Source organism: Dromaius novaehollandiae, chromosome 6, assembly GCF_036370855.1.
Source record: "Dromaius novaehollandiae isolate bDroNov1 chromosome 6, bDroNov1.hap1, whole genome shotgun sequence".
NCBI classification, from domain to species: Eukaryota; Metazoa; Chordata; class Aves; order Casuariiformes; family Dromaiidae; genus Dromaius; species Dromaius novaehollandiae.
Window position 1 is genome coordinate 5,847,399 of NC_088103.1, and position 27,611 is coordinate 5,875,009.

Below are 27,611 nucleotides of genomic sequence, written 5' to 3' on the forward strand. Positions count from 1 at the left end.
CAGAACCTTATATGTTACTAATACTCTAAAAAAAACAGGAATTAGGTTGAAGTCTTCATTCACAAAGCTTCACTCTCTGGCCCTGAGCCAGTTTCACTTACCATTCTCAGCTAAAGTTAGCACTGTGCAATCAATTTCTTGCATGTCATGTTATTTTATATTGGGATTGGCTTTGTTTTAATAATCAAACAGCCAATCCTATCTGAGGTGCCAAGAGAGATGTCAGGAGCAGACCTTTTTCTCTTCTCAGTTCACTAGCAATTTTACTTCCAGTCAGCATAACAGAAGGGAAGACATCCTCAATAGATCTGCAACAGATCAGCATCAGTGTTGGTTTTGTGGGAGCTGGGTCAGGGGGTATAAACAGGGGCATTTTATTTTATCAAACCAATTGGCCATCTCTTGCTTTTCGGATGATGGTCAGGGAGATATCTAGGTTCTGAAGACTCACATTTCCTAAGCAGACTCTCGCTGGAAATGGTTATTTTTTCTGAAGCCTTGAGTAAGCCTTCCAACTTCTCTTCTCTGTCTGCTCCTGCAGGGCAGATTTCACCCTCTGAGTAATGAGGAGTGGTCACCCTTTAAAAAGGTGCCTTTGTGAGCAAAGTGCAAGTGTGAGACATGTAAACCTCACAGGGAGCAGGCAGTTATTTCAGACCCCCTTATACTGAACTCACTTCCCAGTTTCTGTTAAGGCTGAATTTCAGTGTGGTTGTGCAGTTCCTGTGTGTGAAAAGACCAAAATCCACACTGCCAAGGTGGAGATCTGTGTGAGGCCATCCCGTGGCATGTTACTAGTTTGTGTCCTACAAGGCAACTCCTACAATTGCAGAAAACTCCTTTAACTTTTTTTTTTCTGCTGTGCAAAGCCTACTGATGTTGGTGTTGGTTTGTGTTTTAAATCTGTTGTCTTATGCCTTCCCTGCAGGGAAACTTTTGCCCATGTGATAGAGGAGAATCTAAATTACCTCGACCTCTTTAGCAGTATTTTGCAGGAGGCAAAAGAGGAGCAGAGCAACAGTATGATGGTAAGTCTGTTGATGTATTTTTGAGGACCTGATTTTTAAGAGTCACAATGGGGTCCTCTGGGGGTGTGGAGAACTCCCGAAATAGGGTTATTCTTGATGACATAAGTTACTGTGACTGGCATGTGATGTCTGTCATCGCCCCAGGACTCCACAAACACACTGGTCCATATGGAAAGTAGCACTTGGAAAAATGTCAGCTAAGGGGTCTTGATGATGGAATGGGCTGGTGTTCTTTGCGACCCTCTGGCTGGTAGAGCTTGCTCTGAAAGCTGGTCATATTTTCAACTAGAAGGTTCTGGCTTGGATCCCAGCACTGAAGTGGGTAGAGCCCTCCATTTCCAGAGTCCTTTCCTGATTATTAAACAAAGCTCTCCTTATGGCAGAAGTGGGGTTTTAGAGAGTTCTAAAAAGGCTTTTTGCACAAATTGATATTTGAAATAGGAAGAAATGACAAAAGCAGGTTATGATCATCCAGAAGTTTTGGAGCAATTTAAAATGCTATTCCTGAACTACTAACTGAGGCTGGTAAGCAACTGCTTAAGACTTCCTATAAAGAAGTCAAACATCTGAGAAGTGAGATTCATCTGATATAGTGTAACTCGGATTTCCAAAAAGTTTTTTTATGGCATCTCCTTAGGGATAACTTCTGTTCTCACAGGATAAAAGATTAAGGCCTCTTTGCTGATTCATAACTGCTTAAACAATGAGGAACAGAGGTTTGGAGAAGGGGAGGTGGCTGATGAAATGAAGCTCTTATGATTTGTAAATACTTTAATGTTTAAACATTTTAATTCATAAACATTTTACTGTTCTAATGTTTATGAATCTTAGTAAATAGTGAAGTGAGAATTCACTAGAATTACTAAGTTGTTCCGGGTAGTGAAATGAAAACTTATTAGCAGCAATTGCAGACAACTTCGTCATACTAAGGGATTGAGCAATATGAATGGACAAATGAAATTAGCCACTGATAAAAACAAAGTAATTATGTAAGGGGAAAAACAGCCTCAATTATGCATACCCTGGTCCTCAGCTGTTGGTCAAGGAATGCTTTGTTTATCTTTGTTCAGTTCTGACAGGGTTGGTATCAGTTCTGCAATATAATCTCTCCTGTCTTGTCTCCTTGCTGTTGCTGTTTCCCATATAACTGGCTTGTTACCTGTTAATCATCCATGTATCTGTGTCATCTCCTGTATCTCATTCCAAGGTGCAACAGCTGTCTCTCTGGTCTATTTTAACCCAGAAAGATTATTCTTTGTTATGGAATCATGCTCTGCAGATCAGCACCTGTTATGTTCTGTTTGGTTTCTTTCCCATTTTCCTTGCTGCTAGACACAGAAGTTAGGCAACAGCAAAGCAGCAGAAAATAGGATTTGTCCTTTTCAATCTACCTGGAAAAAAAAGAGGAAAAAGAATGAGTAGCTGTAAGAGCCTTTTCTCTATTCTGTGAAGGCATAAACTGCAATCTTTATTTTTCTTTTTCATTTGTGTTCTTGCACCTACCTACATGTCTCATGCTGTGCTAGGGCCACCAGTGGTAGGTATTGTACAGATCCAGAACAGTTGTCAAAGTAAGCGTCGTTGCCAAAGTGAATGTAGTGACCTGCCTGAGTATTGTAATAAGTATGAAGAATTTTTTGTATTGGAGCTAGACTGAGTCATGAAATTGTGAAATTACTGTTCAGCTATTACATCAAAGCTATTCTTTGATGAGAGAGAGATGTTGGCACTGACAGTCCTTTGGTCACCACCTTGGAAATGTGCATTGAATAGCCAGTTTCTTGGGACTTTAGTCGTTCTCTTTCTTCTTCTTTCAGAGTCTTGATTGGAGTTGGCTGAAATAGCCAAAGGAGAGGAGCCAACCTGCTGCTATCTGCAAAGTGCCTGCACGCTCAGAGGTAGCTTGGCAGACTTTGATGTGATGAGATGAAAAGGACCGGTAGTTTTCTTGGGATGATGCATCACCTAGTGTTTGTAAACATTAGTGGAGTTGATTACAAAGGTTGTGGTCAGTAGCAGATATGCAATTTGCAGTAACAAACAATATTTTACAATCTGTTGCCCAGTTGGGCCTTCAACTAAATAAGTAACTTGCTTGTTGGAGACATTGCGCAATTGCAGCTCCTGCTGCGTTCGCTTGTGCTCGCTACCCATGGAAACAGCCAGCGATCTCTTAGAGAGCATCTCATCTCTGCGAAGGCCAACGTCTGACAGCTTTGCCGGGAGACTTGGCGCTTGGGGCGACGTCTCTGGAGATCCTCACTTGGAAGGAAACCCTGTGCCTCCATGGCGAGGAGGAGAGGGCAGGCTTCCATGACACAAGGGGGCTAGACGGACCGGAGCATGTTTCCCAGGCCAGGTCTCACATCTACCTCTACGCTGAGCGATGGGAGGCTGTCTGCTTGCGACAATAGGGCAGCAGGAGCTGCATCCGTGCCTTAGCTGGTGCCTGGTGCCTGGCCGCCCGGCGCCTGGCCTTGTGCTGTGCTCCTCCAAGCCATGGCAGGGGCCGACACTACATCTCTGCCATGGCCCCCGCGGAGGGGTTTCTCTCCACCCTCCACCCTGCTCCACAGTTGTTGTGTGCGTTATGTAATATATATATATAAATATATATATATACACATATTTTAAATCGAATTAATTTTAATAAACATTATGAAGAAGCTCCTGGTGCTCCCTTCATGGCAGGCGGGCGGTCGCTGGGGGGAGCGGGGTGGTGGTGGAGTATCTATGGGGTTTGCCCCCTCCGCCATTAAACGCACCCGGTTGCGGAGCAACGGCGCGGCGCAATGACGCCATCAGGCGGCGCCGCGGCGCGCTCCCGCCCCGCGGGGCGGAGGGCGGGGCGAGGCGGGGCGCGCGCGCGTGCGCGGCGGGGAGGGCGCGGGGCCTCGGCCGCACGTGGGCGCGCGGCGGGCGGCGGCGGCAGGTACCGGGGCGGGGGGGGGAGGGAGGGGGCTGCGCCTCAGCGGTCGCCCCGGGGCGGGGGGCTGGCGGCGGGGAGGGGCGGCGGCTCCATTGGCCTCCGCGGGCGGCCCGTCGGGCCGGGCCCTGCCTTGCCCGGGCGCGGCGGCGGGTACCGGCGCCCCACGGCGCTGTTTGCCCCCGTCGGCGGGCCGGGGCTCTCCGCGAGAGCGAACCGCGGAGCAGCCCCCGCGTCTGCCCGGCCGTGCGGCTCGGGACGGCGGGCACGGGGCGGGCTGGAGGCTGCCCCTCGCCTCCCCTGCGCGCGGTGGCTGGGCAGGGGCAGGGACAGGGACAGGGACAGGGACAGGCAGGGCTCTGCCACCCCGCTGCTGCTCCGGTGTGGACGCGGGTCGCCGGGAGCTCTGGGGTCCCCCCCCGCGGCACGGGAGGTCTGGAACCGCGTAGGTCTCGCAGGCCGGTTCCCACCTCGGGGTCCCCCAGACGTGGGGCCCCCGCTCCGGCGCTTGCGGTGTCACAGCGCCCGACCGGCCTCTGCCGTGGCTGGGACCGCGACCAGCCGCTCTGTGGGGCAGAGGCGCCTCGCAGGCCGTGCCCTGCCGTCCGTGGTCTCTCTCGGGGTGTGCCACAGCGAAGTGTTGGCACCTGAGCTGGCGGGTCGCTCCACGCACGCGACGTTGGACCGGAGTTGAAGTTTCTGTAGCGTGTCGGTGAGCCACGTGATGCCGGCTCCCTTTCTCCAGCTGCGGAGATTTCGTCGAATGAATCTTAAAATAAAACTTTCGTGTCGTTGTTCTATATAAGCGGTGCTATAGTTAGCATGAGGTTGTAATGCAGCTTTGAAGGGGAAAGTGATGTTCTGCGATGCGGAACAGGATTCGCGAGGTGCTTTGCTGGTATCTCCTGCGTTTTGATCCAAAAGATGAGACAGTTTCTTGTGGGAGAAAGAGAGACACTGTCGGAGAAAAGAGATGGGGAACGCTGATGTGCACACCACTATTAAAACAGTGCCTTATCAACCAGGCAGTCCACTGATCCAAGCAATAACTGTGTTTGTCCCACAGATGATGTGAGAATGACCATGGCCCAGGCTGGGGCGGTAGTTGCGGCTGCCACAGGAGTCCTTGTCTTCTTCCTGTACTCCTCCATTCACAGGGTTGAGGAGGGGCACCTGGCTGTGTATTACAGGTACTGTTTCCTGTTAGCACTTTCAAGGCTTTCACAGTTTTCGTTAGGTTTTCGCCTCCACTGGGATTCCTCCATAGCCCCAGGTCACCTGTGGAGAGGATTACTCTCTCCTGTTTGCTTTGTCAAGGTTTTGTCCTGAAACGGGCAGGGATGCTGTTTCTGATCTCTTATACCAGAAATGTTAAGGGCCTAGAAAGCCTAGGTCTGTACAGAACCATTGCGAGTTTTGGTCTCTCTGAATCCTGAGCTGTGTTTCTCACCTCTGTGTGAGTTGATGTTTCTGAGTCACAATTTGAGTTTAAAAGCTAAGAGCCTGTGTTCTTATCTCTGCGGGCTTTTGGTCTATCCAGTTCTTACGGGCCTGCTGATCTTTCCCTTTTCTATTCAGTGCTGTTACCTCTGCCCCAAGGCCGTTGGTCATCCAGAGTACCCAGTTCTTTGTTGCTTTTGGACTGGGCCTTCTCACGCAACCTTGGCTGATAATTTTGCTTGGGGCTTGTAGCGATCTTCAGCAGCATCTGTAGAGCAGTTTTGCCTTCTGTCAGCAAACACAGTGAGTGCCCACAGTTGCTAAATGCCGCCTCTTGACCAGATTTTATTTCAAATTTGAACAAAGGAGCGGAGAAACTCAGCCCCAACCTTTCTGCAGTTTTTTTGTCATTGGCCTTATTTTTTCTATCCTTCACATCCAACATCATGGGCTGCTTTCCTTTGCGCTACTTTTCACTTTCATTATCAATGTTTTGAACAGCATGGGTCTGTGCATGACGCTGCAGAAATCCTAACTGCGCTACAAGGACTGATAACTGAGAGCGCGCCTCTCCTTCCTGTCTTTTAACCAGCTGTTGGTCCACACAAGGACCCTCCAGAGGCCACTGATCTTTTTTGTGCTTTGGCTAAGGGACCTTATTGAATGCCTTGTGGAAATCCAGATTGACTGTATCTCACTAACTGCTGGATTTTTCCATGGTTACCGGTGAACTATTTAGAGAAGAAAATCTGTGTTCTTGAAGCTCTCTCCAATGTTGTAATGATGGAAGAATTTAGCAATGTCGGCCTTCTCTAAAAAATAGTAACCCTCACAGGAGGGAAGCAAGCGATTGTTGGGTTGCAATAGTAAAGCATCTTACACTGAATCAGCTCTTTTGTAAGGGAATTTTGCAGTCAGGGGAGTTTAGTTTGCATGTACTGGCTTGTTCTTTGGTACAGTAATGTCTTAGGTTACAAGTCTGCAGTGATTTGGTTCGGATGAGTAACGTCACCTGTGGTACCACAGCTGTGACTGTTGGTGGTATGAATGTACTTGCCACCTCTTTCTCTCTCTCAAAGCCAGCACTTACCATTTTCCAGTTGCTTGAGACTTTTACCCCTTTTTTCCTCTGTCTCTGTAGGGGCGGTGCACTTTTAACCAATCCGAGTGGACCGGGCTACCACATCATGCTTCCGTTTATCACCACATTCAAATCCGTGCAGGTTGGTATCCCCTCATCTGGGAAGAGGAGCAGGAGCGAATGTCAATGGGGATGTGGGGTAGCCCGGGCAATTGGTATCTGCAGAGAGGCTCAGTAATTCAGCAGTCAGAGCTACAGCTCCTAGGGAGCCCAGGGTTCTTCTGCCTTGGGTGCCAGACCCAGCTCTATGCTGGAACTTGTCCTCGTAGTGGTGTGCAGTTCTGGGCAAGCTACCAAGGCGGTGAATTATGCTGTGTCTTTCTCTGTGCTATCTGCTCTCAGATTATGTTATCAGCAGGGTGAGCCAACGTCCAGACAAGCTCATGGCTTCCTTAAAACACAGAGTGTGTGCACTCCCCGTGCATTGCAAATGAAATGGCTTTGCATCGGGCTTCCAGTGTGCAGGTAAAGCTGCAGAGTGCATTCCTAATGTTAGATACCTGCTGTGGGATGCTTTGGCTCCTCAGCATAAAATATCACCATGTGTTGGATCTTCAGATACTTCACTCCATGGCTTGCCAGGAAGAGCAATCTCTACATGCCCCAAAGGTGCATGTGTGTTGCTTGAGACAGGAGGTGTCTTGATCTGGGAGGACAGTCTGTGTTTGTGGTCTTAACTGTTTCCTGGGAGAGCTGCAGGCTGTTGTACTGCAGGAAGAAGAGGGTAGGGAAATAAATACAGCTCCCTTTATATCTCCCAAAAGGAAGTTGAAAAGAAGTCTTCCTTCTGGGCATACCTACAAGAGCCAAGAGGGAGGCACAGGACACTTTTTTGGTTCTATGTTCCTTCTTAATGGTTGTGAGACTCTGTGTACAGCATGACTTTTCTGGAGAAAGAGCATTTTTCTGAGCACAGATTGTCTTTTTATTTCAGACCACATTGCAGACTGATGAAGTGAAAAATGTGCCTTGTGGGACGAGGTATGTTGTTTCTTTGTATTTCTTCTGGTGATGAGCAGATGCACTCTCTTGTGTAGTTTGCGGGTAATTCTCTACAGTGCTGAGAGGCAGAGGCTGGAGAGTAAAAGCATGTACCCTAAAATTTTTTGCAGACACAAACATGCATCATATTTGGAAATAGAGAAGGAGGTATGGAAAAGAGTGCTCTTGCTTTCAGTAGAAAGGGGAGTGCTTGCATCTATGGTGGAAGGAGCCATTGTCTTTTGATTTTTCTTGATATCTTTGTCTTTCTTCAATTACTCTCTAATATCCCATTTCTTGTTCTTTGGTCTACCCTCTGCTTTGCAATATTTCTAGTCTGAATCTTGTGACTAATACAAGTGTTGACCCCAGCAGTAGGCAAAAGTAAATAATGAACAGGAATCCTTCCTTCTGGTTGGGAAATCACTCGTTTCAAAAACAATTCAAGAAGGCGAGTCTCCTAGAGATATTTGGGCATTTTTGGAATTGACATTTCACCTAATGTAAAGAATGGGTGAGACAGAGTAAAGAAAAATCCAATGCATGGGTGGCACTTGCCTGCTTCATAATTAGGCTACTCCTTTTGTCAGCAAAGGTCTGGGTAGTTTTAACAAACTGAGCAATAACAGAAGGAGAGAGCAGGTTGGGCTGGATTGCAGATCCTGTTGTGTTGGTTCATCCACAAGTTAAAGTAGTCACTGCCTCTGTTTCTTCAGGATAAAAACAAAACTGGTAGTATTTTTTGGCTTGAAGAGTGCTTTAAGGTGCTCCCAGGATTTCTATAAAGAAAAACACAACCAATGTGTTTTTCTGCTATTTTGTCAGTATGACATGGATAGTGACACAAAACAATCCTGCTAAAATTAGAAGTTGAACATTAGTGGCAACTTTAATTTAGCAGAATTAATTTTAAATCAGTTTTGGGCCTTGTTAAAATAAGTGGAATAAATAAAGTTATTTGTACAGCAAGTCATCAGATATTAACTTGGGCTTAAATATTAACATAAAAGAGTTGCTGTGAGCCCTGGCTGGTTTTGGTTTTAGATCTCAGACCATTTTCAGGAGTGTCTGTAAATAGTGCAAGAGTCCAGTGCCACAGCCAGGGCTTTGTGATCAGGTCAAAAGTCTTTAGGCGCACACTGCAAGTAATTGCAGGAAGAGAAATGAGAGTTGAGATGTTCTATATCCATACCTTTTAAATTACACTTAGGAAAAAAAAAGTCATCAGAGCAGAGTTTTAGGTCACTGAGGCAAGTTGGAGAATGGGGGTGCATGATCAGTGAATGCTCAGGAAGAGGAAAGGTGAGATCTTTCAGACAAAGATCTCAAGATACAGTCTCTTTTAGCAGAGTGATGTGTTAGCAGCAGCTCCTAGCCTGTAAGTAGCAGAAACAGGAATAGGACTTTGCCTGCTGGAGTTTATAAAACTGCATCATGCCTCTGGGCTGGGGATGGTGTCCAGCTGTCACATAGGGCTTCTTCAGAAACCAAGGAGACTTTCCTGTGAATCATAACCATGTTAGACATACTAAACACGGTCAAAATTAAACTGTGCTGCTCTGAGGAACTAGATACTCTCTTTACTTTTGTATATCTAGTTCATTAAGCTTCTGTTATATTTTGGAGTCACCGAATTCAGTTGTGCTATACAAGCAGTTATGAAATTACAGATAACAAACACGCTTAAATGCATCAGACAGCTGTTGAAACAGATCTTAGTTAATAATTGAACCCATTCAGACCAAAGGTCCCAACAGTCTTGTCTTTTTTTAAGGTGTTATTACAAGAACTAGTTTATGTATTATCTTTAGTACTTTGTAGTTTGCTGCATTTAGAATCAAAGTCTGAAGTTACTTTGTATCAAAGCCAGTTTATAGACTGGAACCCAAATTTCTTCAGTAAAACTTTTGTTTATAAATAATGACAAATGGGGAAAATTTAAAGCTTCGCTATCTTAGTTCAAAGTTCTCCACAAAAATAGATCCTGAACGCTTTTAAGTTCTGTAATTGTGTATTAGACCATGAAACTTTAAAGGATGGGTTTCTCTTCCACCTTATTCATATTCCCTCATTTCCATTTGGAAGCTCCTAGATGGCTGTGTGAGTGTCCCAACCCCAATTTCTGCCTTACCCCTCCAAGTATACTTGACAATGTTAAATTAATACATTAAATAGAGATTTTTAAAATATTTTGACTGTTTTTCATAAAACTGCTGACACACTAGAGAAAAAAAACATTTAATTACCGCAGGGAGAATATTTATCTGCTTCAAGCAGAGAAGAAGAATCATTTATGTGAATTATCTCTAGCGTCTGAGTTTTCTGACTATCCCTAACAAGGAAATGCTTGCTCAGTCTCTTGGAAAGTTCAGAGGTTTCCTCATGACAGAGCTGTTGATCTCCAAAGAATGATGGGAAACTAGGAAAGTTCAAGGAACTAGTTTTAGAAGAGCAAAGTATTCCAAAGAATTGACCTGAAAAATAATTCACAGAATATATTAATCATGCAATAGAACAGATGAATTGGAAAATACTGTAGTACAAGTACTGTATGACAGAATTAGGTAAGTATCATTTTTCTTAGAGACTTAGCTGGAAAGAATCTGTGCTAAATACAGATTTTAAGATGCCAAGAAATAATAAATAGCCGTGCTGATAAGCATTAATATTGCCCAAGCATTAGATATTTATTTGCAAAGACGTGAGTCATCTTGTGCTCATGCTGAAGATCCTTTGCAGGAACACAAACAGGGTACTAAGGGAATGCTGCTCTGGAACAGATTCCTGTTTGTTAGACAATCATATCGAAAAATGTCATGAGTATGGTGCGTAGATGTATTAAAGTAATCGTTTAATCTCTAGACAGACAGGAACTGACATTTAAGCCCAGTTTTTACACTCTCTCATTACCCATCGTGGACTGATCTTGTCTATGGTCAGCTCTAGCAATGAGTGTGAAAGATTTTTTTTCTCCCCAGCTTTTTTTTTTTATGGCAATTTCCTTCAGTTCTTCATCCCTTGCCCACTCCTGGCCTGGTGTACGCTAAAATCCTGAACTATATGAGGCTTTCTAAGGTCTACTAAAATGCCTGCTGGTATATGTTAGTTTCCTGTAGCATTCTCTGTAGACTTTCACCTTGTCCTTCAAAGTTACAGGCAGTATCTTACTGATGTTTTAGTAGTATCTAGCATAAATGCTGCTAGGTCTTGATCTGTGAACCTGTGTCTTGGTCTGTGACTTGGGCTGGTAAGTAAAGGTTTAGATAGATAAAGGTTTACATTAGAGACATTAGCTGCTCCCGTTGAACATTTCCTGGTTCTGTGTCTTAAGTAATACAGCGAACTCTGCCATATACCTAAACTTCTTCCAGATGCACCTAGTCTGCATGTCGAGCCTCTTTTCAGACTTGATATGGATTTCTGCTTGTTCCTCTCTTCTTGACTAAAGAGCCCGCTAAACTCAGTCCTGCTCTGTCTGACCAACCTCATGAGCAGCTCTGATGTGAGGAGCTCAGGGCCTTTGGGTAGCCGTTACACAGGAGTCTTGCCACATTGCAGTTTTAGCAAGGCTGTGGAAATTGCAGCAGAGTGTTGTGTTCGAAATCTTGAAATCTCCTTGTGGGAGCTGTACTTACATCCTGCCTTGCATCTGACAAGAAGCTTGCTTTTGTAAATGAAGGCGTTTGAGAGTAATAGTGGCTTGCTGAAGTTGAGAGGGTGTTATCTGCGACAACACCTAAGCTGTAGGTGCCAATATGCAAGTAAAGCAGCTGTTGATAAGAGGATTTGTTCAGTTTCTGATCAACAAGATGTGTGAATGGATTCCCACCTCAAAACACCGCATGATGCTGTGCTGGAACAACTGTCCCAAGACTGACCAGGACAGTCTCTTCTGCACCCCAGGAGATTACTGATATCTTCTGGACCAAACTGTTTGAGAGATCTTGAGATGCTCATTTTAAGATCAGAGTGTTACAGTCCAGTTTTGCTCCTGGATTTATAGGAAGAAGGTTCAAAGGGCCTTCCACACTATGGAGTGTTAAATGAGGATGGCTTCAACAGCTGACCGGGTGGAAAACTTAATGTAACTGCTTTGTAAGCTCACTTTAACATTAAGTCCTTCGTGGGGACAGCATAGTCAGGTTCTGACAGAGTGGTACCCATTTCCTAGAAGTCATTGCCTGTACCAGCAGGACTGACCACTTAAACCCCTCTGTTGACCCATATTGGTGGTTGACAGCCTTGAAAGAGCTGTTACAGGTAGTGTTGAGTGGTTTATATGGGGGCAACAGGCAGTTCTCTGATTTGAGGTGCCGTCCTTTCTTGCATATGAGGTCATGAGGGGCTGTGACATATGAGTCCTGGTAGGAGGTGCATTGCATCTCAGATGCTCTCTTTTTGCTTCTAATATTCCCATATAACTGAAATGCAGAAAGGACGCTAATATTAAGGCTTGCAGCATTGGTCTTGTGGGGAAATCTGGTGGGGATGACCCTTCTGAAGCCATATTCTCTACTTTGATTCCTCACTAGGGTATGTAGAAGGTACCTCAAGAAGATAAATTGGATTTCCCTGTCCCAGTGGAAGTGTCATAAGGTGGCTGGAGCAAATCAATAGGTTGAAAGCAGGTTCAAAGGATCCTGAGGAATGTGTTTGGAAGTTAATTGCAAGAATAAACAGTCATTTTTTTCAGTGAGGCGGGACAGCTATAGAGTAAGCACAAATGAGATGGAGAAAACCCCATGTATTGTTCCTTTATAACTGCTCGTACAGTCTCACATAGACACCTTTGCAGGATTTGCAAGCCCATTTTATTCTTTAAAAGCCAGTAAGAATGAATAGGACCTAGAGAGAAATCTTGAGCACGAAAGAGATTAACACTCAAGGGTGTTATCTCACGAGGAAATAAATCTCTGTTCAGCCACAAATATATTTTTTGCTGACTTTTACCTTGCAGAAGACAAAATTCAGTCCATCATAAACTAATTTGTCTGCTTCTGGAGATCAGCTATCTCTGAATGTTTTTTTTTGCTGAGGTTTCTCATTTTTGCCTAGCCTTTGACCTGAGGGCAAGATTGAAAGAGTATCTTGCTTTAAAATGTGCTCCCAAGAGAGTTTTGAACAGTTGGAAATTTATTTTCTCTTTGCCGTAGAGTCTGTGTTTTTCCGTATGTGACAAACAAGACTTCAATTTTATGGCATTTTATAGTATAGATTAAATGTAGGGCTGGATGCCAGGAAGAGGATTAGGTAGCGATAGAAAACGGAAGTGTGCTGGATGCACCTAGATGTTTTAGATTTGGGGGGCAAGTTTGCAGACTTCGTTAGAGATCTGCATACTGAATGATGATTTATTCCTTTCTGGTGTCACTGATTTAGAGTAAATGGTGAATGAGATTCCCCAAAGGGTGATTCAAAGCACCTTAGCTTTTTCTCCTACTCTGAGTTGTCTCTGGAGAGACCTGTTGCTCTTTTGAGTCCTGAGCAGTAGCCCCAGTACTCTGTTAGCATTTGCAGTGGTCTTGAAGGCTTTATATCCTACCTTTCCTTCCTTGCAAGGTAGCAAAATCCCCAGGAGTGGGCATAAACTGCTGGAAGTTTTGTCAGTAACGGCAGAGACTGGGATCGGGCCCCATCTCTGGTTCCTACTTCCTTTGCCAGTCAGGCAGTGCCTGATCCCTTGGGACAGACTGCAGGCCTCTTACGGAGCTGCTCAGGGAAGGAAGGAACCTGGAGGCCTTTTCCTGTGATGTGTCTCGATCTTTTTGGCAGTGCACGTTTCTGGACACAAGTGCGTGGTTGTGTTACTGGTGTAGAGCAGTTTGTAACATGACGGTAACGTTTGTGCAGGGAATGTGGATTAAAATATCTTGTGTTTTCTTTCTCATTTTTGCCTGTGGCCTTGTCAGGTTCCTCTTGGCGTTAGCAAATGTGTGAACTTAAGCTAACGGCTTGTCTATTTAAAATGTATTTGCTGCACCATCAATGCCTAGAAGAGCTGCACTATGTTTAAAGTTTGTGTAGACAGAGGCTGCTCTGCTGCTTGCAGGAGGTGTTGCCTGCTGTCCTGTTGTCTTCCCTTTGTTGCTTTGGGCTCTGTCTTTCTGATCGTTGCAGCTACATTCCTGTTTAAAGATGGTTTCTTTCTGTTGGCTAAGTAGGAGGTAACAGAAAGTGAAACGAAAGCACTTTCCAGACTTGCTGGAGCATGCTTTTGATATATGCAGAAAGAGGGATCAGTCCATACAAAGCTGGGGTTTGCTGCCATCTAATTGCAAAATGTTCAAGAGATCAGAATTCTTCTGGGTAGAAATTAACTGCAGATTTCCAACAGAATTCAGTAGAAGAGGAAGAAAGACAACTTTGCTTTAAATATGGGATGCTGTTAAAAATTGCGGGAATAATTCACGAATTGTCTCTCTTTCACTTATAGTGGTGGTGTTATGATCTACATTGACCGAATAGAAGTTGTGAATAAATTGGCACCGTATGCAGGTATTCCTCGTCCTGTTCCAACAAGCAGCACCACGACTGTCTTCACTCCTCCTTAGCAGCCCAATGTTGGTTTGCAAGGCTTCTGTTCTGTGTCTTGTTATCTTTATGATTCCTGGTACCATAGCGCTTAATTTATACCTGTGTCTGCAAGCTTTTCAAAGAGCTTTGCAGCCACAGCATTTGCAAAGATGGAAATAAACTGTAGGACTAGTTCTCCCCTTGGGGGTTTTACACCTGTCCATTTAGAAACGCTAGGCTGTTTGTAACAAGCACTCAAACAATCCTGTTTCTTGCAACTGAGGGGGAGGAGACCTGCAACACTAAATACATGTGAAAAAGCACCCAGGCATTTGCCAGCCTGACTGCTGGGAAAATTACAAAAGTAAAGCCCATATAGGAGCTCTCCTACCTTCCTGTGTCACTGGCTGCTGAACTGAAGACTTATGTACCCTTTTTCAGCAGCATAACTTAATGCAAAACCCTAGTGTTGCTAAAGCAGTGAAGGGCGAGTTCTTGTTATAATGATGAGAATGATACTTGTTTTCTCTTTATAGTAGTATCTGTTCCTATGCCTGCAGGTCCTGGGCAGGCTTTACTATTTCATTTGTTTATGCAGATCATAAAACAGGACCATGCAGTATATCTTACTATAATTACCCTGCTCTTTGAAGTCATATAATCCCATGAGCGTTGGTGTAAGGAATCTCTGCAGGTCGCTACTCCAACCTCCCGGTCACAGCAGGGCTGTCACTAACATCAGGTCAGTGCAGCTGTGGCTTTGTCCAGGCAATTTCTGAGAGCTCCTGCAGATGAAGATCCCCTGCTTCTCGGGTGACTTTTCCCAGGGCTGCACTACTTTCCTAATGATCTGAGCTGTCATTTTGAGGCAGTGGGATCACAGGAGACTTAAAGACAATACAAGACAAGAGAAAGTCACTGTATGCAATAATGACCTGTGATTATCCTTTTATTTCTTCAGTGTATGATATCGTGAGAAACTACACTGCAGACTACGATAAGACCTTGATCTTCAATAAAATTCATCATGAGCTGAATCAGTTCTGCAGTGCCCATACTCTCCAGGAAGTATACATTGAGCTGTTTGGTAAGCATATGGCGGTTGGATGTGCCCATGAAAAAGGCTATGTAATCCCCCTGTTCTGCTGTGGAATACATTACAGCAACATCCTGTAAGCAAACAGGCCCTGTGCTGAATTTGTGGTTAAAAGCCATCTCCTAAAAAATCCACGTGCCTCTTTCTGTGTAACTGTACTGTATCTTTAATGATTCAGATTTCTGTATCTTTCTGTATCTGCCTGTGGGGATTTAAGTTCAGTCCTTTTCCATCTAGGACTCAATTCTGGACATACAAAATAGCCATTGTGCTTTTGTGCTTGATATCTTGCTCACTGCATTCCCTATGATGATGCTTTTATTTTTAGTCCTCTGTGCTATTGCTGATTGAACTTTTTTACTTTAAAAGCTTCCTCATGAATGTTAGCAAGAAGGAGCTGGAAGGGATGGCTCAGTTCATTGCACTGCTCTGTTTTTTTCACAAGGGGGTAGCAGTGATTCAGGAATTAGCAAACTTAATGTTCTGCTTCTTGGATCCAGTGCACTGATGCAAGTGCATACCTGTGCCTTCACAGGCAGAACAACGTCAATTTCCTTCTTAAGTGGCAGAGCAAGGGAAAGTGGGTTTATGGGATGGGAAGATAAGAGCTTGTCAGACTTTTAATATTAAGAGAAAGTAAAACTTTGAATGCTTTACTCAGATATACTTGCCAAGTATCTCTAGTCAGAGGGGAGTTTCCTAATAGCAGATGAAGCTTAATCCCTTGATGACTGGCCATTTCTGTGGAAGAAACTTCTTAGAGCTTAGAAATGACAAAATACATCTTTCTGGTAGCAAGGACTGGATCCTGCAGGTCCCTAGCAATCCAAGGCAGGGCTACCTGCTGGGTTGGTGTGGCTTAGGCTAGGGAGTAGTACCACAAGCTCCAGGTGTGCTTTCCTCCTGAGACACTGAAAGTGATTTGCCTTCAGCTCTGGCCATGAACCCATCAGTAGCTGAAGCTTTCTAGAGACACCCGTGTTTGACTCTTGTGGCTCCCTTCTAGGGAACGTTTTCCATGGGAAATGTTTTCTAGAGGATGTATGAATGGAGACAATGTACTGAATGAGCTCAAAGAGCGTCTTTATTTTACACCGTACATGGAGATGCCTCCCCTTCAAGGCCAGCTGCGCAAACAGCAGAAGAAATGATGTGTACAGATTCACGTGGCCTCTCTCTCTTTTTCTCCAAATGCAGATCAGATAGATGAGAATCTGAAGCTGGCCCTGCAGAAGGATCTCAATGTCATGGCACCAGGTCTCACTATACAGGTAGGTTCATTCCCTAACAAAGGCTATTCTCTTTTTCACCTCAAACTCGCTCACCTTTCACTGGATTAGTGAGGTTTCTGGTTTCTGTTTTTCACATAACATGAAATAGTTGAACCTCGAGGTGCAATTTGTCAGTTGAAGACTGTCCATGTGATAGTGGCCACTTCTAAATGCTGTTTTTATGTTGGGGAAGATCTGCAGGATAGAGAAAGGGACTTTGTAGGCCACAGACCTGCAGGTACTGGATTTAATTTGCAAAAGGCAAGAAAAAGCGTTTTTCTTTAAACCATCTTTGACATCCCTGCAGAGCTGGGCACTCCAGCATGCCAGCACAGTTGCTGCAGGTAATCTGAAAAAGAAAATTTCTGTACTTGTGCCAGAGATAGGGAAGGATGTTATATTCCAAGTGATTTTCTGCTTGCATTTCATTTTGGAAAATCATGTTTAATCTCAGGTGGGCTATGGGATGTGTTGGCCTTTTGAAGGCATGTAAGTTTAGGGCTACCAATCGGGAAAAATATAACTTCTATAATAGGCTCACAAGGGCTAAAATGGGAAAAATCTTCAGGAATCTCTGAAGATTTCCTCTGTTGAGTCAGACCAAATCTATTTTGCTCATTCTTGGTGCCCCATTTTGCTAGACTAGCTGTCCCTGAGAAGGGTACAAAAGCCTCCCTTTAGCCAGCATGTGAAGTGCTATAATAATTACTATTTTGTTTTGTCGTTCATCTGCCCTCCCCTACTGTGTTTCGATGAGAATGAACTGCAGTCACTGTCTTATGACAGGAGCAAGATGTCTCTGCTCTTCCAAAGATCCCAGCTATTTGCACTATACGTTTCATATAGTTCTACCGCAGAAGATCATTTTCGATTAAAAATATCATCATAATGTGATGTCTTTCCATATGCTCTGATCAGAAAGAGTATAAGGAAAGCTCACAGGTCTTTGCTGGGAAATATTAACTACAGAACTAAATCTGATCTTCAGTATAACCTGTCCCATCTCAATCTGGCATACCCAATCTTAGTTGTTGGTCAGAAGTTGGAGGACATCCTGCCCATTTCAGCCCAGGCTGAGTTCACAGGACCGGCAGTTTGATAACGTCTTGTAACTTCCGAGGAAAGTGTTTCACTGGAAGTACTTTAGAAACAGTGTGATTATTCCCTGATGTTTCTATCATCCTATTTCAAAACAGAGCTGTGTCTTTGTCTCCAGTGAAATCGTGCGTTGAAGTGCAATTCTTCCTTGTTGCTGTACCCCATGTCATGAAACATTCTGCTGCCTTGGTGAAGGGCTGACCTTTCCTTCAACTCCCCATATGCAGCTGTGTATAACTTAGATGAAGTTAGGAAAACCAAAGTCACCTGGACTTAGACTTAGTGATGGGTGTGCAAGGCAACACAAAGGGCTTTTAAGTACAGCAGCAGCAAAAGGAAGGCTAAGGAAACTGTGGACACACTTCTTCATGGGGCAGGGAACCTAGTGACCGGGGATGTGGAACAGGCAGAGGTACTCAGTGCTTTCTTTGCCTTCAGCCTTTTTCTGGCGAGGTCTCCTCTCAGGCCTCCCAGGTCCTTAACCTAGTGGCAGAGTCCACAGAAGTGAAGCTTTACCCACAGCAGAGGAAGATTGAGTTAGGGATCACTTAAGCAAACTGGATATACACAAGTGTGTGGGAGCAGACAGGATGAATCTAAGGTTGCTGAGTTGTTGGCCTGTGTCATTGTGAGGCTGCTCTCTGTCATCTTTGAAAGATCACAGTGACTGAGGGAAATTCCTGATGACTGGAAGTAGGCAAATGTCACGCCCATATTTAAGGATGAGGAACTGGGGTACTGCAGCCTCATCAGTCTATCCTCATTACCTGTGAAGATTGCAGAAAAAAATTTTCCTGGAGAACAGGACCATCTTAGCAGCCTTTCCCTGCATTCTGTCCAGTTTGCTGATCTCTCTCTTGTACTGGGAACCCCAAACTGGGCACAGTATCCAGATGTGGCCTCACCAGTGCTGAGTAGAGGGGCATAAACACTGTCCTCAACCTGCTGCTGTGCTTTTGCCAGTGTAGCCCAGAGCAGAGCTGGACTTCACTGCCGCAGGTGAAAACTGCTGTCTTAAGGTTAACTTGTTCATCGATTTCCCCCATGCTCTATTTTGCAGAGCTGCTGTTCAGCCAGTCAGTCCCAGCCTGTCCCAGTGCCTTAACGTTTGAGTATTACCAATATTGATGTTACACAGTAATGTTTCCATCTAGTAGATAAGCACTTAAGTAGTGAGTCTTTGGCTTGGAAAATAATAAGCTAGTGAAGATTTTCAGAGCTCTGGATGCTTTCCTGATTACAGATTTGCCTGTATTTGAAATAAACGCTTCTGGAAACTGATCTTTGTTTTGGGGCAGTAGGCATTGTGGAGGCAGAAAGCATATCCTCCTGTTCACCCTGCCGTGGCTGGGAGAGCGAGGGGTTTCCTGCAAGGAGAGCTTTCTGCACACAGTAGCTTTCCAGGGACTTGGCGAGGCTTTGCTTCTGATAGTTTAGAGAAATCCTTTCACTGAAAGATACGCTGGCCTGATGTCCCATAAATCTGTCTTTTTGTTTGCTCACAGAAGCAGTATTTGTTCACAAATTTCCCGTTTTGATGTCCGATCAGATTGGTTTTTTCCAGGCTGTGTGAATTTGCAAGGGTGAGGATGCCTGTCACACAGAAAGAATTCCCTTTTCTCACCATGTGCAAAGACTTGTCAGGGAAGTGTCCGTGTCCCTCTGTGCGTGGAAGCGATATAGTTATTGCCGATTTGCTGAGTCCTGAGAGAGGCAGCAGGTTCAGTGCTAGATCTGCGATGGAGGTTGAGCAGGAGAGTTGTGAAGCGATCTTGCAGCCATGGACTGTTTCAGTCCGCAGCTCCCAGAGCTCAGCAGTGAGCCAAGTGACACACACGGGCTGGGCAGCAGCAGCTCCTGCTCCTGCCTTCAGGGAGGAGCCTTGTATTGCCTTGTATTTCAGAGAAGGTCCTCTGCACAGAGGTTTAGCAGCCATCTCTGCTTCCAGCCTTGTACCTGAATTGTAGTGTCAACACTGCCAGGGAAATCACTCCTGTTAATCAGCAGTTGTGTATGACAGCTGTTACCAGCTATCACTCTTGCCCTGCTGCTCTCCCCTCTTCACCAGTATATCTCATTACATGGTATCTTTTGCATGCTTTTCTCCTGAAAAACCTGTTCCTGAACATGTAGCCCTGCTTCTTATTAGCAGTTTTCATTCTTGCAATTTAATTTCATTGGATCTGTGAGCCCCTTTCTTGAGTACTACCTTGGGATCTTCTGTCTTGTGATCTTTGGAGAGTGTTTCCAGCTAGGGTGGAGAGCTAAGCTTCTTCTAAGAAAGGCGGTGGACCCCTTAAGGAGTCTTTTCCACAGACATTGCTTAATCGCTTAGGTGTTATAAAAGGTGCAGAGGCAGGAAATTCAAATGTAAGGCTCCTGTTCAAGAGATGCTGTTCTCAGTTGTGCTGTACAAGAGGATTGGAACCATCATGCATGGTCTTGGATCAATGTGGAAATGTCCCTTGTCTTTACTAGTGGCTGGAGCACTACAGCTGGTTTTGCAAAGATGTTTCTTAGCTATGCAGATCTCATCAAAATGTTTCATCTAAAATGTGCTCTCTTTTTTTTGTAGGCTGTGCGTGTTACAAAACCCAAAATCCCAGAAGCCATCCGAAGAAATTTTGAGCTAATGTGAGTAGCTGTATATAAAATTGTATTGATTAGTTTTGAGAGTCCAGCACAGGCATAGTGCTTTTATAAAACTCTTAGCTTATGTTCAGAATATGGAAGGGAGACTGCAGTTGTGCATGTGCTGAGTTAGGTGCATTTGTATAGTCTCTTTCTCCATTTTCATAGCTCTCATCACCTGGAAACATTTTAGCCCTTTGGAAAGATGGTTGTTAGCATGTACAGAGTCCATGGCAAGGCTGATAAGTTCCTACTCCTTTAAATGTGGAGGATGCTGATGTGCGCTGGAGAATCTGTAGATTCAGTAACTGAACTTGGGGCTCTGGGGTCCTGATGACTTGCCCACAAGCTCCCTTCCAGCAAACTCACAGAATCACAGAAAGGTTTTAGTTTCATAGGGACCCCTGGACATCTCTTGACCAAGCTCCTGCCCGAAGCAGGGTCAGCTTCACAGCTATAGCAGGTTGCTTAGGGCCATGTCCACGTGAGTCTGGACAGTCCCCAAAGGTGGAGATCCCCCACTCGGGGGACCTGTCCCAGTGTGGCACCCCTTGCATGAGTAAGGACTATTTCCTAAGGCCCAGTCAGGATTTGCCATGTTGCAGCTCGTATGATGGCCTCCTGTGCTTTAGCTGTGCCCCTCTGAGCAGAGTCTGGCCCTGTCATCTCTACAGCTTTTTTGGATCTGCACTCCCTGCAGTTGGATCCCCCTTCACCTTCTTGTTTTCTCGTTGAATAAGCCCAGCTCCTGCAGCCTCTCCTCGTACACCCTAGTCTCCAGCCCCACCATCTCTGTGGTCTCCCCTGGATTTATTCCAGTTTGTTGATATCTCCTTTGTCCTGAGGGCCTCAAACTGAACCCAGCATCCAGATGTGGCCTTACCAATGCCAAATAGAGCCGAGTAATCGCATCCTTCGCCCTGCTGGCTATGTATGGTCTTATACAGCTGAGGACATGGCAAGCCTGCACTGCTGACTCCTGGTCTGCTTGTTGTTCTGCAGGCCTCTCATGCCCTTGCTTGCAGAGCTGCTTGCCAGCTCCATTTGACTATGATACTATTTCTCGTCCTGCAGGGAGGCTGAGAAGACCAAGCTACTCATAGCAGCCCAGAAGCAGAAGGTAGTAGAGAAGGAGGCAGAGACAGACCGGAAGAAAGCACTCATAGGTATGTCACCAGTCGGGGAGGACCAACAGACTCTGGCCTGAATGAATTTCCATTCCTACATCCCCCAGTAAGCTAGGGTGGGACATTGTCGTGCGTTGCTGACAGTTCCCTGAAAGAAGCACAGCCAGGCTGCACCAGCAGTCGTTGGGAAACATCTAGAAAATGAGTGTTGGTGCTGCTGCATCTACCTTCCCTCAACCCAGTCCCAGCTCTCTCCCTACAGCAGCAGAGCAGCGAGCACTTCGCCCTGCAACAGCAGCACTCAGCTCCCTACTGAGACGTGCTTCTAGCCCTCTGGTACAGCAAGCACTGAGGCACTCATTTCCCCATGAAACCGTTACAAACCACGTTGTTTGCTGGGCATCGCAGGTTGTGCTCAACCCAGCGTTTCAGCATGATGTGCCTGGCCCATGTGGTTTTATCTACAAGGCCTTCTTTGCAAATAATTTCTCCTCCCAGAGCCCCACAGGGAAGTGTAGGAATGGGAGTGCTTGCTGGAGTGGTTCCAGCTCTGTTTGAAGCCCTGATTGTAAATTCTAAGTACTGAAAGTTGTCTGCTTTTAGCCTCGTATGAGACCACGTAAGCCTGGGCTCCTGCTGCAGATTGAGCGCTTACAGCTCTGCTGGCAGAACTGGTTGGGCTCTGTAAGCTAAATGTGGTTGGGCAAGGGGAATCACAGTTGTAAAAGGGATTTGAGCCACTCCAACTCTAGAAACTTCAGCACTATGTTTTCCTCCTATAGCTGTATTGCTTGGAGTACAGTCTGCCACTGAGCTATACAGGACTGTAGGAGGGAGGGAGCAGAGGGCAAGTTGCTTGTGTGGCAGTGTCTCTGCAACCAAGGTCTGGGGTCAGGATGCTGATGCTCGAGGCTTGAGAAGTGAATGTCTGAGCCAAGCCCGTTGTGATTGCAGAGGCAGAGAAAGCTGCTCAGGTGGCCAGGATTCATTATCAGCAGAAGATTATGGAGAAGGAAACAGAGAAGCGAATTTCTGAGATTGAAGGTAACAGTAATGCTAGCATGCTGCTGGGGTCACCTTCTGGCTAAGGGGCTCCCCAGTGAGTATGGGTAGAGAAACCTCAGAACTGGGCTCATAAACATTACCATCCTATAAATAAAGGGTGCAGCTGCGCAAGAATATGCGCTTGGGTGATCGCTCCCCTCTGCAGGTACCTCTCCAACAAGCCAGCAGCACTGGTATGTGGCCATCCAGGCTGCTTCACGGACGCTGCTGAGTCAGCTTGTCCCCATGGGGCAGGGGGCCGAGTGCTCCATGTGATGTGGCTGTTCCCTTGCTAACCCTCCTTCTCCTGTCCATCGTCTCTTGCTGTATTAGATGCTGCATTCCTAGCAAGAGAGAAAGCAAAAGCTGACGCAGAGTACTATACTGCTCGGAAGCTGGCCGATTCCAACAAGGTGAGCACTTGAAATCCAGTCAGAAGAGGGCTTGCTTACCCTTGCCCTCTGCACCGGAGAGTAAGTTCAGATGGGCAGCACTGAGAAAACATTTGATTTAACAGTCCGCATCCCAGTTTCCTGGGGGAAGGGCTGCCTGAGATGGAGTCTAATGATGCATGCCCCAGAAGGCTGTCTCTTACAGGATCTGGTTTCTCTTTTTGTAGCTGAAACTCACTCCAGAATATCTGGAACTAATGAAATATCACGCGATAGCTGCAAACAGCAAGCTGTATTTTGGTGACAGCATCCCCACCGTGTTTTTGGATTCCTGTGCCTTCCAGCAAGCTGGTCTGAGGACTGCCCAAGAAACCAGCCTGTCCTCACAGGAGACCCCAGAGACCTCTGGAGAAAGCCACCTCAAAACAAAGGAAAACACTGGCTGACAGAGGTAGAAAGATACCTGGTATATCTCAGCAGCTAGCCCAGCTGTGAATGGGGATTGCCCTATGCTAGTGGGGCAGATGCAGCACGTGCGTGGACATCTTGCATATAGGTGGCAGTTGGGTTGATTTTCTTCTAGCAACACATTGCAAGTGCTCTGCCTCTTCCGTTTCTTCCCCTATTAAATTGGTGCTTCCAAATGAGGGATAATCCTGTACTAACATACCTATACTGGAATATTAAAAAGACAGAAACCAGGAAAGCCTTCCGCAGTAGGTGCAATTCTTTAGCAAGCATTGCCTTTGAGGCAAGAGACGTGGCTTTGAGCGCTATGCGGCTGTGCGCTGGTCATTCCCCAGCCCTCACTGAGGCCGAGCAAAGACATTTCCTTCCTCCTGCCAATGAAGCTTCGCTTTGTGGACCCTGAGGCAGGTTTTATCGGCACTATCTAACTCCTCGAGGACTCAAGTGTTGGCCAGTGGAGGCTGTGCTCCTGCTTGGGGAGAGGCCCAGAAAGGAGTGATTTGTTTTGGAGTAGATTATTGGAAAAGGATCTGCATAGCCATAGCCTTTTTCTTTCCTGTAGGCAGTGGCATTAGATAACATGGACTCAGCGTGAGCAATCTTTAACAGGCTTTAGTAACTTCCCTTCTCGAAGCAAGAGCCTTATGTTGGCTGGCCATGAGTGATTGTAGTATGCTTCAGCTGGGCAACTGGGTCTCACCTTGCACCCTCAGACGGGATTCAAAATGCATGCAGCGCCTCAGAGCAGCTGATGGGGAGCAAAGGGCCCAGGATTTCAAAATCTCTGCTCAGACCTCAGCCCCTCTCTAGGTCTTTTCACCACGGAAAGGGTGCTAAATTTCCGCCACTCTGCCTTGCAGGCAAAGGAAAGGAAAAGAGAAGAGCGAGGAGAGATGCAAGATATCCTTGGGGCAGAGGGAAGGAGTCTCAGTATTATCCCGCTATTCAGATGGCCACCTTCTGTTACGGACCACCGCCAGGCAGAGAATAGGCGCCTGATCCCAACCTGCAGCCTGCCCAGGCTAGGGCTGCCCTGCCCTCTCCACCTCGCTTGCGCAGTTGACCCTCTTCTGCAGCAGAACAAATGTTTGACACCTGATCTCAAAGTAGGTGAGGCATCGCCACTCCCCTTGGGATTAAATACAGCAGTGCAAAGTCCATGGATCCCAGAAGAAGGGGAACTTGCCTTGTGAAATCCCTTGTGCATCCTCAAGCAGTTCCAATGGAGAGTGTGTCACCAGTCCTACAGTTGCTAGCCAGGCTCTGCTGTGTCACAGGGCTTTTGACTCACAAGCTCGCTGGCAGGATGACCTTTATTCCTGGCATCTATCCTATCATATCTGTTCCCTGCTCCCCATGCACCACTGTGGGGCGAGAGAAGAAAAAAGGTGAATTCTTGAAGGGGGATGTGGGGGTGGGTGAAATCTGTTGGTAATCTGCTTTCCTCCTCTCCTCCCTGCTCCCCGGTGCCCATCAGGACTAGTGCTTGTTTCTAGGACCTGTTTCTCGTTGCGTTCTCTGACAATCCCAGAAGATGGTGACTGAAGGAGCGTATGCAGGGGCCTGATCCAGAATGCCGTGCGCCCAGCTAGCAGCAGTACAGTCCCACTTGCCTCTTCAACCCGGTGCGTATTCAGAGACCACCTCTCTTCCATGAGCTTGGGCATCTGTATGTTCATCCTGGTTTTCTGTCCCCTCTCGTGCAGTCAGGTGAAGTGCTCAGCCCCGCAGCGATTCACCATTAAGGCCAGTTAGTGGTGACTCACCCAGTGACCGGCATTGAGCTGTTCTGTCCCTAGCACTGCTTATGGTCTCACAGCAGGTAGAGGAACATGTTCGGAGCTTTTCCTGTGTTGAAGCATTCAGCCCAAGATGAACGCCCTGAGCTTCACATCTGTTAATAATTTGTGCCCTTTGGGCCTTCCACTGCTAGTTTTGTACCCCATGTGGCTTGTTTGACTTGGAGAATGAGTGTCTCTCCTAAAGGGAAGTTCAGTAACACAGTCAAAAAGGTGCCTTACTCTGTCTCAGCTCCTGCCCTAGCTGTCTTGTCTCCATCTTTGGGGCAGAGTGGGGATGTTTTGACCCTTCCTCTCTTGCTTCCGCTGCCAGCCGGCTTGGGTAACATTGCCCGTGGGACTTGCAGAGGGTCTGCAGTGGTTTCACGTGGTCTGTCCTCCATCTGTGTGCAGACTCCCAAGGCCTAACTGGTGCTTGGCCCCATGAGGCAAGCTTCTCTTTCCCCAACATGTGGCAGCTATTCCTCACTTGGTTGTTAGCCTACATTTTAGTTAGTCGCTGTTCCCTGTCGCAGGCACCCTACAGCTGCTGCAGTCTAGCACTTGAGCTCTAGCAAAGAGCATGAAGTGCGGCTTGGAGACAGGTTACTGTGGCAAGAAGGCAGGGTGCCTCTTGGAGCATCCCGCAGGCAGCTTCCTATGAGCATCTTTCCCTTTTCTCGCAGATCCTGTTAGTCAGCGTGCTGTCTCCTCAAGGTGCTCAACCCATAGCCTGTGGTTGCTTGCGGTTCCCTGGTTTCTCTCTCTGCAGTTGGTTATTTCAGCTCAGGAACAGCAACTGACCTGCCACGGTGAGAGGCTGGCTAAGGGGGCTGATTGCCTCTCCTGGCCTCGAGCTTGTGGTCAGGCGGTGTGAAAGGCAGGAGGACAGGTTTCTCCAGCGTGTGGTCCACACATCTAGCACACAGAGGGATCGCGGAGCAGCCCTGCGCCTCGCAGATTCAAACCAAGGCAAGTGCAGAGCCCCACAGCTGGGCTTTTGCAGGAGACACTTATGTTTTCATTTGCCAAAAGGGCGCTCTCCTCGGTTTGAGCAGTAGTCAAAGGATCCTGATGCCCTGGGGTTGTCGAGTGCCCTGAGGCCTCCCCACAGGGGCAGGTAAGGTGTTTGCATGTTACATTTGAAAAATCGGATCAGTCAACAGTAAGGGCAGAGCTGAAACTCATGGTTGATGGCAAGACAGGAGGAGCTGCTTGAACACCTGTGCTGTTAAACCCATCAGTGTGCTTTTCAGGGAAGGATACCAGGCTGGGCAGCGTGTTTCATAGCTGTGATACTTGAAGTGTGTCCTGGAAGTGTTGTTGGATTAGCAAGATTCCCTTTCCTCCGTGGGAAAGGCTTTGAGGAGTTGGTGGAGTTGTGTGTCTTTGACCCTCCAGCATCTCAGTATTGCTGGCTTGTACTTCAAAGAAAAAGCACAGCTACAGTCATTTGAGTTGAATTTTGAGACCAACCACAGGCATTCTGAAAACAGAAACACCCCTGGAGAGAGAATATACCTGTTCCCGTGTGATACATGCTGTATCGTGATCTTGGGCCCTGGCAAGTAGCCCTGGTCCTCTTGCCCCAAGGTGTCTTGCACAGGCTGGTGAAGGCCAAGCTTGTGTGGCAGTGGCCTCAGCAGAGCCACAGCGTTGTGAAAGGGGAGCCTCCATCTTGCAAAGAGGGGCCTGGGCTGGGTGCTAGCAAGTGCCAGCATCGGTCCATGGGGTTAGGCTGCATGCAGGGGGATGGGGTAGGTGATGCCAGCCGAGAGGTGCCAAGAAACCGGGGCATGAGGGGAACCCCTAGAAACAGTAAAAGGACAGCTCACAGCCTGTCTGCAGCAGTCAGAGCAAGATCCCCATGCAGGGAGAAGGGAAACCTGCCAGGCCAGCGTAGGAAGAGCTGATTCCCTTTAGATCTGAGCCACAGCCGCAGACAGCAGTGCAGGGCTGTCTCCTGCCCCTGCAGCCATCCAGGTGGATGCGTTTGCCATTAGTGGCTGTCACTCTTTAGCTAAATGTCACCCTACCCTGGCTGCATATATACCTTCCGCCTCCATCGCCTGCCTGATGGTCTTAGGGACATCCCTGGGATGTTCCTGTGGCTTGAAGTCCTGCAGCGAGGTTTGCAAGATGCCCAGTGCCTTGTGCAGAAAGCTCCTCCATCCTACTTCGCTCCTCCAGCCATCATCGCCCTGGGGACAGCAGTTCAGAAGCCCAAATACGCGTGAAAGATCCAGGCAGCTGGATGACCATGGGTTTCTTAACACCTTCACCTGGGCATTGCTTCTCTCCAAGCTTGGAGTCAAGAGCTGTAGCTCAGGTTGGGAGTGTGGATGCAACCGAAACCTGGTTTTGAACTGTTTTCTTTCTGTTCAGAAGGCCTGTGCTCTCTTTTTTTAAAAGGGATTTGCCACTGGATCAGCACCTTCTTTAAGGAAACAACGATACATATGTTCAAGTTTACATGCACAGTGTTACATTCTTTTGATAAAATAGAATAAAATTATTTTGATACTGTTTCCTCAGTGGCTTTGTGTGTTCTAGGACCAGTGTCACCTTGGGGGGGAGGAGATATGTCTGTGCTTCTTAACATGCACTAACTGTATCTAGCTGTGTGCCTTTGGTGGCAACTGCTGACAACCTCGGAGCCACACAAGTGTCTTGGACC

At 46.6% G+C, this 27,611-nt stretch overlaps 2 protein-coding genes across 6 annotated transcripts in view; both read left to right on the forward strand.

Moving 5' to 3' along the window:
• Positions 1–3,694, forward strand: part of CHUK (component of inhibitor of nuclear factor kappa B kinase complex) — a 32,831-nt gene extending 29,137 nt beyond the window's left edge. For both annotated transcript variants that reach the window (XM_064513529.1, XM_064513528.1), the window contains exons 20-21: positions 929–1,028; positions 2,846–3,694. In XM_064513529.1, coding sequence (XP_064369599.1) covers positions 929–1,028; positions 2,846–2,872 — 127 coding nt within the window. In that variant the 3' untranslated portion in view covers positions 2,873–3,694. The remainder of the gene's footprint in view (positions 1–928; positions 1,029–2,845) is intronic.
• Positions 3,695–3,849: 155 nt separating this feature from the next.
• ERLIN1 (ER lipid raft associated 1) lies at positions 3,850–27,462 on the forward strand. Of its 4 annotated transcripts, XM_064513535.1 has the most exons (13): positions 3,850–3,960; positions 5,021–5,144; positions 6,536–6,617; positions 7,470–7,516; positions 13,950–14,011; positions 14,991–15,116; positions 16,323–16,396; positions 20,070–20,128; positions 21,200–21,291; positions 22,207–22,296; positions 22,630–22,709; positions 22,916–23,139; positions 24,017–24,154. In XM_064513535.1, exons 2-12 carry the CDS (start codon positions 5,032–5,034, stop codon positions 23,132–23,134), a joined length of 1,044 nt encoding a protein of 347 aa, XP_064369605.1. In that variant the 5' UTR covers positions 3,850–3,960; positions 5,021–5,031; the 3' UTR covers positions 23,135–23,139; positions 24,017–24,154. The 4 variants fall into 4 exon arrangements, with proteins under 4 accessions (XP_064369605.1, XP_064369602.1, XP_064369604.1 ...); XM_064513532.1 differs by lacking the exon at positions 22,916–23,139 and having other exon boundaries at positions 24,017–27,462; XM_064513534.1 differs by lacking the exon at positions 24,017–24,154 and having other exon boundaries at positions 3,851–3,960; positions 22,916–23,394.
• Positions 27,463–27,611: the final 149 nt, after the last annotated feature.

What these genes read in the sequence shown, in the direction of transcription:
- ERLIN1 (XM_064513532.1), top strand. Translation starts at nt 5,032, where the DNA reads ATGACCATGGCCCAGGCTGGGGCGGTAGTTGCGGCTGCCACAGGAGTC. An exon ending in AATGTGCCTTGTGGGACGAG is followed by an intron (nt 7,517 to 13,949) that starts GTATGTTGTTTC and finishes TTTCACTTATAG; the next exon opens with TGGTGGTGTTATGATCTACA. An exon ending in CGAAGAAATTTTGAGCTAAT is followed by an intron (nt 20,129 to 21,199) that starts GTGAGTAGCTGT and finishes CTCGTCCTGCAG; the next exon opens with GGAGGCTGAGAAGACCAAGC.